This window comes from Schistocerca serialis, chromosome 10 (assembly GCF_023864345.2).
Source record: "Schistocerca serialis cubense isolate TAMUIC-IGC-003099 chromosome 10, iqSchSeri2.2, whole genome shotgun sequence".
NCBI lineage: Eukaryota > Metazoa > Arthropoda > Insecta > Orthoptera > Acrididae > Schistocerca > Schistocerca serialis.
Genome location: NC_064647.1, coordinates 61,004,895 through 61,019,557, shown reverse-complemented (window position 1 = coordinate 61,019,557; position 14,663 = coordinate 61,004,895). Strand labels below are relative to the sequence as shown.

General features: G+C 39.7%; 1 protein-coding gene across 6 annotated transcripts in view; it reads right to left on the bottom strand.

The window, feature by feature from the left end:
• Positions 1-13,696, bottom strand: part of LOC126424756 (zinc finger protein 571-like) — a 125,856-nt gene extending 112,160 nt beyond the window's left edge. For 2 of the 6 annotated variants that reach the window (XR_007576207.1, XM_050087496.1), the window contains exons 1-2: positions 13,449-13,694; positions 3,675-3,737 (exon numbers count right to left, since the gene is read on the bottom strand). Coding sequence is in view for 5 of the 6 variants with exons in the window: in XM_050087496.1 (XP_049943453.1) it covers positions 3,675-3,737; positions 13,449-13,589 (204 nt within the window). In the remaining variant the exon portion in view is untranslated. Of the gene's footprint in view, positions 1-3,674; positions 3,738-12,974; positions 13,362-13,448 lie in introns of those variants that run through there. The other 4 variants (XM_050087492.1, XM_050087495.1, XM_050087494.1 and 1 more) reach the window with 4 other exon arrangements.
• Positions 13,697-14,663: the final 967 nt, after the last annotated feature.

Here is a 14,663-nt window from a genome sequence, read left to right as displayed (position 1 = left end):
AGTGCCAGCCCAACACCTGAAGTGAAATGAAGGAAGGTGCTACACAGCCAAGAACGTGAATTCGTGTGTGTGGCGAGGGGCTACTTTGAAAAATAAAAGGAAAAAGGTGACCACTTGTTCCCTGTTGCTCAGGTTGTTAAGAGCACTGCAGCAGCATTGAAAATAAGCAAGAAAACTTTTGTAACAATAGGGAAAGAACAGTACAGTGGCACAACAAGGCTACACACACCAGGAAAGAAGCAGCCAAGGAAAAACCAAGTGACAGCTCTGGACAATTTCGAGAGAGATGCTATTTGTCATCACATGTATAGCTATTATAAGAGAAGGGAACATACCACTCTGTCTAAATTACTGGCGTCACCTTCAGAAAGATGATTTTTTTTTAAGGAAGCAAATTTTCACTGTGTTCATTATGTACAGTGATGAAAGACAAACTTCAGCTATTCATTGTTTAAGGGATGCAAAATATTGATGTAAAGGACAAATGTAATCACATGGCACTGCAGATTTCTACGCAGAATCATGGGTGCGAGATTCGAATCCATAGTGTGGCCAGATAAAATATGGGTTAACGCCAGCCATTCATGACACAGAGGCTGGAGTGATGGAACGCCTGAGGGGAGTGTGGCAGTGCCTTTTGGGAGAGGATGACGAATTATTGTTTTACGTGCAGGTACCTCAGCTAGTTTTGTGTCAAACCGCTTGTTAATGTTTTGTCCAAAAAAGACAGGTGATTACCACGAAGAGGTGAACAGTGTGGTTTTTTAGAGTGGTTCAAAGCATTGCTTATGATGAGTGTGACAAATCCAACAGTGATTGAGGTTGACAATACGCCTTATCATTCCGTTGTTCACGATAGGATACCAACTTTGGCAATGAAAAAAGAAGACATTATTCAGTGGCTGAAACAATGAAAAGTGTATTTCAGAGAAGATAAGAAGAAGGCAGAAGTACTCGAAATTGTGGCACAAAGGAAACCACAATTTCCGGGATATGTAATTGATGAGATTGCCAAAAGGCACGGGCATGAAATTGTTTGGCTTCCTCCATACCATTGTCACTTCAATGTCATTGAAGAGGTACGGGCACAAATAAAAAATTACGCTGCCGCAAACAATAAAAAATTCATAATCTCTGTAGTTGAAAATCTTGTAGCAGCTATCAATCAAGTGACAAGTGAGATGTGGACAAAAATTGTGAACAGTACTGAAATTGTCATCAGAGAGGCAGCCAATAATGAAAGAGTTGTTGAAGAATATGTAGAAATTTTAATTATACAACTGGGAGGAAGCTGTGCTAGTTCGAGTCATGCTGAAGGAGATATCCGAGAGTAATGAGAGTGATGTTTTTTCCATTAGCATAACTAAAACACACTCAAGAATGTAAGGATTGAGCATGCCATCGACCTATCATTATACTGTGAGTACCATCTACAGATTTTAACTGTTAATATACTGAAAAATTATGCAGTCACACATTGTAGAACTAATTAAGATTGCTAATATTCAACAATGGAAACAGAAACTGCATATGCTGTACAATTTGAGAAAATAGTTTCCATTTATATTGTGAAATTTTAGAAATAACTTTATGATATTTCAGTGTATTAGATACTAAATAGCTGTTTTCAATTTTTCGAGCTTATATATTACAAGCAGCAACTATAAATAAACTCATGCATACAAATATGACCCGCATGTTATTCATGCTTTTGTTCCAGCTGCTAGAGAACGTGTACAACTACACTCCTGGAAATGGAGAAAAGAACACTTTGACACCGGTGTGTCAGACCCACCATACTTGCTCCGGACACTGCGAGAGGGCTGTACAAGCAATGATCACATGCACGGCACAGCGGACACACCAGGAACCGCGATGTTGGCCGTCGAATGACGCTAGCTGCGCAGCATTTGTGCACCGCCGCCGTCAGTGTCAGCCAGTTTGCCGTGGCATACGGAGCTCTATCGCAGTCTTTAACACTGGTAGCATGCCGCGACACCGTGGACGTGAACCGTATGTGCAGTTGACGGACTTTGAGCGAGGGCGTATAGTGGGCATGCGGGAGGCCGGGTGGACGTACTGCCGAATTGCTCAACACGTGGGGCGTGAGGTCTCCACAGTACATCGATGTTGTCGCCAGTGGTCGGCGGAAGATGCACGTGCCCGTCGACCTGGGACCGGACCGCAGCGATGCACGGATGCACGCCAAGACCGTAGGATCCTACGCAGTGCCGTAGGGGACCGCACCGCCACTTCCCAGCAAATTAGGGACACTGTTGCCCCTGGGGTATCGGCGAGGACCATTCGCAACCGTCTCCATGAAGCTGGGCTACGGTCCCGCACACCGTTAGGCCGTCTTCCGCTCACGCCCCAACATCGTGCAGCCCGCCTCCAGTGGTGTCGCGACAGGCGTGAATGGAGGGACGAATGGAGACGTGTCGTCTTCAGCGATGAGAGTCGCTTCTGCCTTGGTGCCAATGATGGTCGTATGCGTGTTTGGCGCCGTGCAGGTGAGCGCCACAATCAGGACTGCATACGACCGAGGCACACAGGGCCAACATCCGGCATCATGGTGTGGGGAGCGATCTCCTACACTGGCCGTACACCACTGGTGATCGTCGAGGGGACACTGAATAGTGCACGGTACATCCAAACCGTCATCGAACCCATCGTTCTACCATTCCTAGACCGGCAAGGCAACTTGCTGTTCCAACAGGACAATGCACGTCCACATGTATCCCGTGCCACCCAACGTGCTCTAGAAGGTGTAAGTCAACTACCCTGGCCAGCAAGATCTCCGGATCTGTCCCCCATTGAGCATGTTTGGGACTGGATGAAGCGTCGTCTCACGCGGTCTGCACGTCCAGCACGAACGCTGGTCCAACCGAGGCGCCAGGTGGAAATGGCATGGCAAGCCGTTCCACAGGACTACATCCAGCATCTCTACGATCGTCTCCATTGGAGAATAGCAGCCTGCATTGCTGCGAAAGGTGGATATACACTGTACTAGTGCCGACATTGTGCATGCGCTGTTGCCTGTGTCTATGTGCCTGTGGTTCTGTCAGTGTGATCATGTGATGTATCTCACCCCAGGAATGTGTCAATAAAGTTTCCCCTTCCTGGGACAATGAATTCACGGTGTTCTTATTTCAATTTCCAGGAGTGTAGAAACAGAGCACAGAGAGCTTCATGTTTACCGGTGCCAAATCTCCTAAAGTCCAAACTTCGCAGAAATTCTCCTTTCATACCTTGCAGAACTAACACTTCTTGAAGAAAGTAAACAAGACAGATCTGTGGAAGAGGGGTGGATGGATTAGCAGATATAATGAGGTAGCTCACTAATTAAAAATGGTAAACTATAATCTGGCAGTTGTTAAATGAGTAATGTGCAGTGGAGGTGGAATGGTTGTGACCATAACTATAGCATGCCACAGGCAACAAAAAATTACTAGTGAGGGGTGGTACAATAAATACATCAGAAATTTGGGCCACACTCACTCACTCACTCTATCTCTCTCTATCTCTCTCTCTCTCTCTCTCTCTCTCTCTCTCTCTCTCTCTCTCTCTCTCTCTTTGCATCTAGAAACTTGGCCCACACAAATGCAATGCACAGATTTTATTGCCACAATTGCTACACAAAAATAAATATGAGTATTTGCATTAATATTACGTACTGGTTCCTCTTTGATGTCAATTTCATCGTATGCCGAAACTGCCTCTGCCTCTCCTGTAGATTCCTGTAAGAAAAGAACAAGCTAAAAAATTATCAGAAACATAAAGAAGACCAAAAGTCATCAGAAAGAAGATTCACTCATTCATTGTGTTCTGTAAATACCATAATGAAGGAAACCCTTCAAGGATGTCGAATGAGTCAAAGTTGTACCTTATGAGGCATAACTAGCAACTGCTGGTTACTTCTGTAAGGTATATTAACAACAAATTGACCAGCAATAATCTACTCAAACTTACAATTATGGTAATTACAACTAGATTGCTTTAACGAGGTACATTCAAAAAGTAAGTTCCAATCGCATCCAGAGATGGCATGAGCAGTTGGATAAGAATGCACACGCAATGGACCAGAGAGGAGGTACGTGGGAGAAATGCAGTGCAGTTTCATTCTTGTGGCAGCAGTGGTTACTGCACAGTGATGGGATAAAATGGCTGCTCAGATACTGTCTCCCACCAACTGCGAGGTTCATGCAATTATCCAATTTTTGTATGCTCAGAAACAATCTTCAGCAGAGATCCATAGGCAATGTTTCACAGACACGACATTATGAGTGACAGTACGGTCACAGAATGGTGGAGGCAAGACCGACCCCAGCGACACCAGTGCGGCAAGCAATTTTGCAGAATTGGAGCTTTACAATTTCAGAACTCTCTTGACAATTCCCCCAGATGTCTCGCTCACCATCGCATTAAATTGTCTCTCGATGGCTTGGTTTTCATAAAGTGTGTGCAAGGTGGGTGCCAAGGCAACTGATAGATGAAGACAGAATCCAAAAGTATTGCCACAGCACTGACATTTCTGCAGCAGTACACAGAGAAAGGGGATGAGTTCCTTGACCATGCTGTCACTGGGGATGAAATGTGGGTCTCACATTCCACACCACAAGCAAAATAACAATCTCTACATTGGCGACATAGTGGTTAACCTGTGGAGACCAAATTCAAGCAGATAGTCTCTGTCAAAAAACAAAAATCAAGTGCACTTTCTTCTGGGACTGACATGTCCCCCTGTGCGAGTTTTTACCATTGATTGGCACTGTCAGACACTGAAAAAACTGAGAAGGGTGATACAGAACAAGATATGTGGAATGTTGGCAAGAGGCATTATGCTTGTTCATAACAATGTAAGACCCCAAACAGCCAATACCACACGATATGTGTCGAAATAGTTTGGATGGGAGACCTTCGACAATCCACCCTACAGCCTCAACTATGCCCCATACTGTAGCAGTACAATAAATGGCTCTACAATGGTGATGAATGTGTTGAGAAATAGCCAGTGTACCTACATAGACAGTCCAATAAATGTTTCTTACTTAGTTATGTTTTTTGTCTTTTTTAGCAGCCATCAAAACCTATTATCCAGCCACAATATTATTTTACTTGGCCTCCCATGGCTGTTACAACAGACTCATGGCGACGTTACAGTAAACAAGTAAAGTGGTGACTAAGGAAAACGTAATGCACTGTGAATAATTCCAAGACAGTTGTGTATATACTATCAAGTGGTTTAGTGTGTCTTCATCAAATACCACAACAAAAACTCACAACAAACAAACTGAAGCACCTTCATCCTCAGGTGCAATAATATTCTGGTCAACTTTTAATTTCTGGATGCACATCATATACCTACATTAGCAAAAAAGAAACAGCGACTTTATAAAAAAAACTGTTGCTCTTTTTCTTATACTACTCATCATCTGTTTTTGTTTAATACTTCCAAAAACAGCATTTCCTTTACACAGACACCTATCAGCTGTCTATCTACTGGCAAAGCCAAGTTCTGTTTAATACATACATTAGTGTTACGCACAATTTACATCTGCGAGTCTAAATATCCTGGCAAATTGCAGAAGTTGTGGTTAATGAGGTATTCTCACAAAAGAAGGTTGTTACTACAGTTGCGACTGATACATCTTTCATTGGGTAGCACAGTTTTTGAAGAAGTAGGAACTGTAAGCCTTTAGTTCATTGTCACTTTCCTGAGAGTTGGCATGTGCTAGCTGGTCAAGTTCCTTCACAGTGGCATCAATGAGACAGAGCATTTGCTAGCCCACTATGTTCACTATTAGCATGCTGAATATCTGCAGTGAGTACCGCAAGCTCCAAATGTCACAACTAGCACAGTGATGCCTTGCCCGGCTTCCGACAGAAGGCAAACATGAGTGGCTTACGGTATACAAAAATGGTTAAAGGTCTACATTGAATCATGTGCCCAAACTTTTTGATGGGAGCTATAGGCCACAAAGAGCTCACTGTCACATGTTAACCAATTTTCTTGCAATGGTAATAACTTGCAGCAAGGAATAATTCTTGACAACTGGACATTGAGAACAATGACTGCTGAATGAAAAGACAGCAAACTGAAAGAAGTGGAAAGATATTCACTTATCTTAATGAGAAAAAGTATTAAACTGTTCTAACTGCCCCTGTTATTCGTATTAGCTTTTTTATGCACGAGTTCCCAGTGAGATCATGTGACAAATGTAAACTGGTTCAATCACTGAGCAACAAACAAAAAGGGTGATGGAAGACAAAAAAAATAAATAAAAATAATAGCATCCTAGTATGCTATAAGCAACAACTTGTGCCACAAACATTCTATCAATTCAAAATCACTACAACTTCTTCCAAGGAAATAACTAACACTCTTAAACACAAAAATTATTATGTGGTTGATAACATTTCAAGCAAAATATTAGACAAATTCTTCTAATATAGCTTCTGTACTTGGCCATATATTTAATGCATTACTTTTACCATCTATCTTTTCATACAGGCTAAAGTATGCCATTGTTAGGCCCCTATTTAAGAAGAGAGCAATAGATATTAATATCTTTCAATTAATTATTTTCTCAAATGTTTTGGAGAATGGTTGCGCATATCTGCAAATAAAAATTTCTGTGTCATTCACAATTTGGATTCCACAAAGGGCTCTCCACTGAATACATCAACTACAATTTCAATAAGCATGTAGCAAAGTATCTGAATCATACAATTTTAAGTATTGGAATTTTAGTTCATTCATCTAAATTACTTTACTGTGTATCTAAAAACAAAGATGATGTGACTTACCAAAAGAAAGCGCTGGCAGGTCGATAGACACACAAACAAACACAAACATACACACAAAATTCTAGCTTTCGCAACCAACGGCTGCTTCATCAGGAAAGAGGGAAGGAGAAGGAAAGACGAAAGGATGTGGGTTTTAAGGGAGAGGGTAAGGAGTCATTCCAATCCCGGGAGCGGAAAGACTTACCTTAGGGGGAAAAAAGGACGGGTATACACTCGCACACACACACATATCCATCCACACATATACAGACACAAGCAGACATATTCAAAGGCAAAGAGTTTGGGCAGAGATGTCAGTCGAGGCGGAAGTGCAGAGGCAAAGATGTTGTTGAATGACAGGTGAGGTATGAGTGGCGGCAACTTGAAATTAGCGGAGATTGAGGCCTGGTGGATAACGGGAAGAAAGGATATATTGAAGGGCAAGTTCCCATCTCCGGAGTTCGGATAGGTTGGTGTTAGTGGGAAGTATCCAGATAACCCGGATGGCGTAACACTGTGCCAAGATGTTCTGGCCGTGCACCAAGGTATGTTTAGCCACAGGGTGATCCTCATTACCAACAAACACTGTCTGCCTGTGTCCATTCATGCGAATGGACAGTTTGTTGCTGGTCATTCCCACATAGAATGCGTCACAGTGTAGGCAGGTCAGTTGGTAAATCACGTGGGTGCTTTCACACGTGGCTCTGCCTTTGATCGTGGTCACCTTCCGGGTTACAGGACTGGAGTAGGCGGTGGTGGGAGGGTGCATGGGACAGGTTTTACACCGGGGGCGGTTACAAGGGTAGGAGCCAAAGGGTAGGGAAGGTGGTTTGGGGATTTCATAGGGATGAACTAAGAGGTTACAAAGGTTAGGTGGACGGCGGAAAGACACTCTTGGTGGAGTGGGGAGAATTTAATGAAGGATGGATCTCATTTCAGGGCAGGATTTGAGGAAGTCGTATCCCTGCTGGAGAGCCACATTCAGAGTCTGATCCAGTCCCGGAAAGTGTCCTGTCACAAGTGGGGCACTTTTGTGGTTCTTCTGTGGGAGGTTCTGGGTTTGAGGGGGTGAGGAAGTGGCTCTGGTTATTTGCTTCTGTACCAGGTCGGGAGGGTAGTTGCAGGATGCGAAAGCTGTTATCAGGTTGTTGGTGTAATGGTTCAGGGATTCCGGACTGGAGCAGATTCGTTTGCCATGAAGACGTAGGCTGTAGGGAAGGGACCGTTTGATGTGGAATGGGTGGCAGCTGTCATAATGGAGGTACTGTTGCTTGTTGGTGGGTTTGATGTGGACGGACGTGTGAAGCTGGCCACTGGACATCTTGTAATTGTAACCAAGAAATTAAATTAGACAGTTTTAGCTCCTTTACGGCAAATGAGTTGTTAAGATCAGAAAAACATATGACTGTTTTGTTTAATAGGTAAATTCAAAGTGGTATATCACAAGGATGTCTAAAATTATTTTGTAAATAATTTAGGAGTAGCCTAAAGGAGACCACTCCCCAAATATCAGAAGCATTAAGCCATCAACAGGCACACACTAAAGACAAAGAAAACTTGCTAGTGTGTTTTGTGTGTGTATTTGCACTCTACCTCGACAAAGGATTCATTCTGAAAGCTAGCAAGTTTTCTTTTTGTTTTGTGTGTGCCTGTCAATGGCTTAACACTTCTGCTACTCAGTGAATGGTCATCTTTACTTCTAAATTATTTACATTCTACCAGAACTTTTCTAATATACTGATAATTACTTTGTGCTACACAATTCGATTGAAATGTTAGCCCTGATTTTATCATTTTACACAACTGAATGTTTGGACTATTCAGAGTAGCATCAAACCATTCTCAATTGCTGTAAAAATACATTATAATAACTGAAATTCCAGCCTAATCAACAATGACCACTGAAAGCACACCCTGGTTGTGATGGTGAAACATGTTCAGTGATCTACTTCTAATATAAAGATTTGCTTCTTGTTCAGTTTGAGTCCCTCCAAAAGCACTGTACAGCTCTTTTGAAGAAGGAAAAAAATAAAATAAAAAAGTCATTAAATGGTTTAAGTGTTTTTGATCAAGTAAAAGCAGGTTAATTAAGATAAATCACAAAACTGGGCCAATAAGTGAGCATGGGGTTCACAAAATGAGACAATTATACTGTCCAAAGTCTTGGCCATTTTCCTACAAAATTGAAAAAAGTTTCAAAATAATATTCACATGGCTACATAAAGAGAAAAGACTTGCCAAATACAAAGTGAAATTTGTGGTCAGATTACAGTGGGTTTAAGCCACAGGCAAAATACTAATGATTAAGAACACTGATTTGATTGTGATTACTTGTTAATCGAGCAAATAAAAAAAAAGTACTTCAAATTCTGATATTTGCAAATGTTAACATTCCCTCCAAAATGTTGGTTGGTACCAAGAGCTGGCTTCTGAATGTATCACTTCAACCAAAAGGGTAAAAAAGCAAGAAAGCTTACACAGTACAGGGCTATGTACACAGTGCCTGTCAAGATGACGAGAAAAGTCATTTCTGATACAAAAACAGTTTCAGCCTTGAGGATGATGATTTAGTCAGTTTCAAAATGTGTTAAGTGTGACAATAATAGAATTTATTGTATAAGATATATAGTTATCAGATTAAAGACTGGTTTAGGGTGGGAGTAAGTGGTGGTAATATTTCACAATACGGCATCGAAATCTTCACAATTTTTATAAAAAATTTACTCACACATTCAGACAATAACAACATTTAGAATACTCACAAATAAGAGATGCTGTTTGGCTGAACTGATAACAGGTACCTTATTTGCATATCTGCAAAATGCCAGTGCTTAAAATTGCACAATAGTATGTTCAAGAATTATTGCAGTCACAAAATAGTTGAAAAATTGTGGAAATCTGACTATAAATTAAAATATTCTATACAGGTAGTTACTCATTAATGTTTCTCTTACACAGACATGAGCATCTCTAACACAGAGTTTTTAAAGAAAAAGTGGAAAATGAACATTGGCAAGAATTGTACCTTTCTGATAATATAGGCTAAATGATAAATATAACCTTTTACTGGAATTTGCTTAAAAACAACAGATGAGTGCCTAACAAGTCAAACAAGGATAGTGTAAATAAATGGGAGGGGGGGGGGGGAGGGGGGGGAGGAGCATGTGCCATGGATTACAAAGGGTTCACTTGTTGAGTACTGTAAAAAACCAAAACAGCTTTATAATATTAGCAAAAATCCACAAAGGCATGACCTCTTGCATGAATATGAAACACCATTGCCCAGTCATAGAAAAAAATCAGAAGCACATGAAAGATGATTAACAGAGACATAGGAAAACTGTTAGACAATATTAGCAAAAGCCTGAAGCTCAAAGTGAACAATAAATGAATAGAAGATCCTATAGTTTTTAGCAACAAATACTTTACAAACATATGCCAGAGCATGACACAGAACAAGAAAAGTGATCCTCTACAAGACCTGCAGCTACTTAAAAATAAGCAAGACCCCACCAGTAGCCTCAGATATGTGTACCTGACAACAGAGCAAGAGATACTTAAAGTGATTAAAAAAAAAAAAGGAAGACAATAATATCTCCAGTTACACAAATGAACTTTCGAATAAAATATTGACGTTAACAACATATGAAATGGCCAAACCGCTTTGCCATTTTGTTAATTCATGTTTGAAGGAGAGTATTTTCCAGCTAGTATCTTGCTGTTGTACAAAGAGGGAGATCTAATGTGCTCTAACAACTACAGACCAGTTAGTCTGTGACCTATTTTTTAAAAAGTTAATGAAAAAATAGCATACATTAAATTTATGTTGAATTTTGAGAGAAATAGCACCATAAATGGTAGGAAGTTTGGGTTCCAGAAAGGAAAATCTGTCGTTTCAGTTACATTTGAACGTATAAATATAGTCTCAGTGGTGTTAGATAAAGGCCAAAGTCCTCTCTATATATTTTGTGACTTATCTAAACCTTTCAGCCTAGTTGACTATAACATTTAAATAAGGAAACTTGACCACTAAGGAATTAGGGGTACAGCTCTTGATATCACTATATCATATCTGCAAAACAAAACAATCAGCAGAACTACAATCCATACAAAAGAAATATCTGACAGCATTTCAAGAGAGTAAGTCACAGTCTATCACAGGGGCCTCTGTTGTTCCTGTTGTTTATGAATGATGTATCTCCAAACAAGTGAAATATATCTATTTTTTTTTTTAATTTTTAGGCTATACCACTAGCATGACAACCATTGAGAAAAATATACAAGATACAATATCAGAAATCAAAATGAAACTTGAGTCTGTCACTCAGTGACTTGATACCAATAGGCTAATCCTCAATAATGAGAAAACTAAAGCAGCATTGTTAAGGAACAATAAAAGAAAAAACAGAAGAATTCTCATAACTGAAGACACTCAATATAAATGTCGTTCAAAACCCAAAATTCTTGGGGTTCACTGTAGATTTACTATGGATGGACCACATTGCCACCATAACTAGCAAACAAAGGTCCATGACATTTCTTCTCTGAATCATTATTACACTAATAACAGATGATGTTATGAGGATGGTATATTTCTCATTTTTTAATGCTATTATAACATATGCTATTGTGAAATTAGAGGTCAGCTGAGTGATTCAATAAAATCTTCAAACTGCAAAAATTAGCAACCAGTATAATGGCTAGTGCAAGAAAACAAACAGCCATAAGCCACTACGCAAAAAAACTTAAAATTCTAACTTACAATATGTGTACATACAAAATATTACTTTTGCATGGGAAAATTAGAACAAACTCATTAAAAATGAAGACATACATAGCCACAAATGAAGACACACACATAAATGTGGATAAAACACTGCTTATGTGGCAATAAAACTGTTCAACTGTTTACCACTTTATATTTCAAACATTGGCTTAAAGAAAAATTTAAACAAACAATAAAAGCATTCTTGTAGAATGTCCTTTCTATTCAGTCGGTGAATTCACGGTCCATGCAAAAAAATGGAAATAGGGGTATGGTGTAATAAAATTAAAATGTATATAGCCAGAATAGCAGTAGATTCAAAATGTGTGTGATATAACAGATTTAAACTGTGTAGAGATAGATTATACAGTAGATGAAAAATGTGTCATTATGTATGGTGTTATTGTATTTAATAATGATATACCTGTGATAATGAAATAGGCCTAGTGTATGTGATTATTATTTTGTAAAACTGACACTGCAAATATTTGTTTGGATCTGATCCTTATACATGCAGCCAAAGCCACTTAATAAATAAACAATCTGATTCACTTGATGTGGATCAGTATGTTTTTGTACGCACATTTCATTCCTTTCCGATCTAACACAAGATATGGCAAATACATAACTAGGCAATCTGCTTATTAATAAATAAATGCCCAGACTGCACAGCAATAACTTAAAATCCTCAATTCTTCCAACGTTGGGATGTCATTCATACGAAAACAAATATCACATATTTATTGTGAATTGTGGTTTATTTGTCTCATAACGTACATAATCTAAATCATTTCATTCAGGTACAGGGCACACGTCAAATTGTGGTTAAATTTCACCATAAACAAATAACATATGATGTTGACAGACAGCACCATAATAATAAATTTTTAATACAATTTTGTTACACATGCATACAATAAAATCTGACACTTAATTACCCCTGGCTCAAGTGATCATTCAATCCTCTTCTATTGAAATAGTAGCATTTCTTCTACAGAATCTGCTGTAGCCTCGGTTTTAAAATTTCAGGCTGTTGAGTCCGTGCATATAATTTCAACTGCTGTGTGGGTAGCATAAAATTATTTTTTTTCTCGTGTTAAAAAAGTAGTTTTGGGTTACCCATACAACAGTTGAAATTATATGGACGGACTCCACAGTATATGGAGATGACAATATACAAGTTTATGGGCAAAAACATATGCTGTTTTCGTATGAATCATATTACAGTATTATATAACTGTGTGTTCCATGCGATCCTAGATTGTAGCACGTAATGCATAAATTATCTTACTAACTTAGCTTAAACTAAAATTGTTGTGGCCCTCGTATAGTCTGCCTGACACCTCATCCAACTCTGCCGAAAAATGTAACTTCCAACGATAGAGTGTGCACACAATCCATTCAACAGTTATCATACACTCACCATATCCGAAGCGACTGTTATGAATTTAAATCAAGAGTACTTGTTCGAAACTTCCTTTCGTAAATTTCTTAAAAATCACCAACAGCTGACACACCTTGCAATGTAAACTTTACGTTCGTCGGTACCAACACTGAAAGAAAAATTTACTATTTTTGCTACAGCGATGGTGCATCATCATAGTGTGCCTCAAATTACGTGTAATTTAAGACATGTGTACTGTATCTATAAACAGTTACTCTCCACCATTTCCATGACAAATATTTAAATTACTTCCCATAATAACATATAAATTTTGTAACATTATGGTACACCTGCATCGTAATCGATGAAAAACAATGTTTACTCCCTAACTCCAATCACAATCAGTTTTGAAAAACATGGTCACATGTCCTACGAAAGCAATTAGCAAGCGTAGTCCTACAAAGCCAACGGGAAGATAAGTTTATAAAAGTAACTGCTAGGTAAGTTGTGTGCCTGAATTGATCGTTTTGGGTCCATTTCCATCACTGAAACTGTGCCGGACCAGTATTCGATCGTGAGACCTTTGCCTTTCGTCGGCAAGGGCTGTGAGGGCGGGTCGTGAGTCGTGTTCGGATAGCTTGGTCGTTGGAGCATTTGCCTGCGAAAGGCAAGGTTCACATGTTTGAATCCTGGTCCGGCACACAGCTTTTATCTGCCGAAACTAACAAATCAGCGCACACTCCGCTGCAGAGTCAGAACTGATTATGGATTTGTACAATCGTCTGAAGATGCCATGTGCTAAAGCAGACGGGTGTTTTATCGGCAGTACTGGTGGTCAGGAAATAGCGTACCTGTTATCACAATAACAACTTCTCAGAATCTAATTACGATTTGAGCCACAAGTAGCATTTCACATTCGACGCCATGTGCCATCTGTTGGTACAATGTCGTACTGCTTTCTGTAAACCTGGTGTCATGCTATGGAATTAGCTGCGACTTCAGTGGCAAGTCGCGGCTAGAAGTCTGGGCAAGAAGTCGCAAGTAGCAATTCAGTAGGTTCAAATTTTTTGTGGAGTATATCGATTGTGTTGTGTCGGGAATAATTTTCCATATATTGCCGAAATACTGTCAAAATCATTGGACGGCAGAGCTTGTATAACAGTAAATCAAAAGGACTAAACCAAATAGCTTATAAATATAATAGCGGAAACTTACACAAGAATGCATTAGTTCCGTACGAGACAAGTATAGACCTTAGGCCGGTATTACCATGGAGGTAGAATAAGGGGAGATGGCGCTACAGACTTGCGCTGTACGTTGTTTTGAAGGCAGTGGGCGGGGCCTGCCGCCATCTTGGATCCCCCAAAACATTAGCAGACGAGTGTTTACAATTGCTTCTTGTTCGTTATTTATGTCGTGTGCACGTGATATTTGTTTTATATAGTAAATGTTACTCGGTTTTAGTGAACAACACAGCATAAGGAACGCAACTTCAAACGTTTTTCTGGTCTTAAATGCGTATTCGATACAGTAATACGTAAAAATATTACGCTTCTTGCCTCAGTACTGTAATTCCTTTTTGTTTATACACTTATAATAACCGAGAAGAGACGTATGTGCTATGAAAAGCGTGCTTTTGTAATCCATTTCTATTCACTCTCATTGTGTTTGTGTCGATAATTGATAAAGCCAGAACTCCAAAAACAATGATTGATAGTTTAGAGGCAC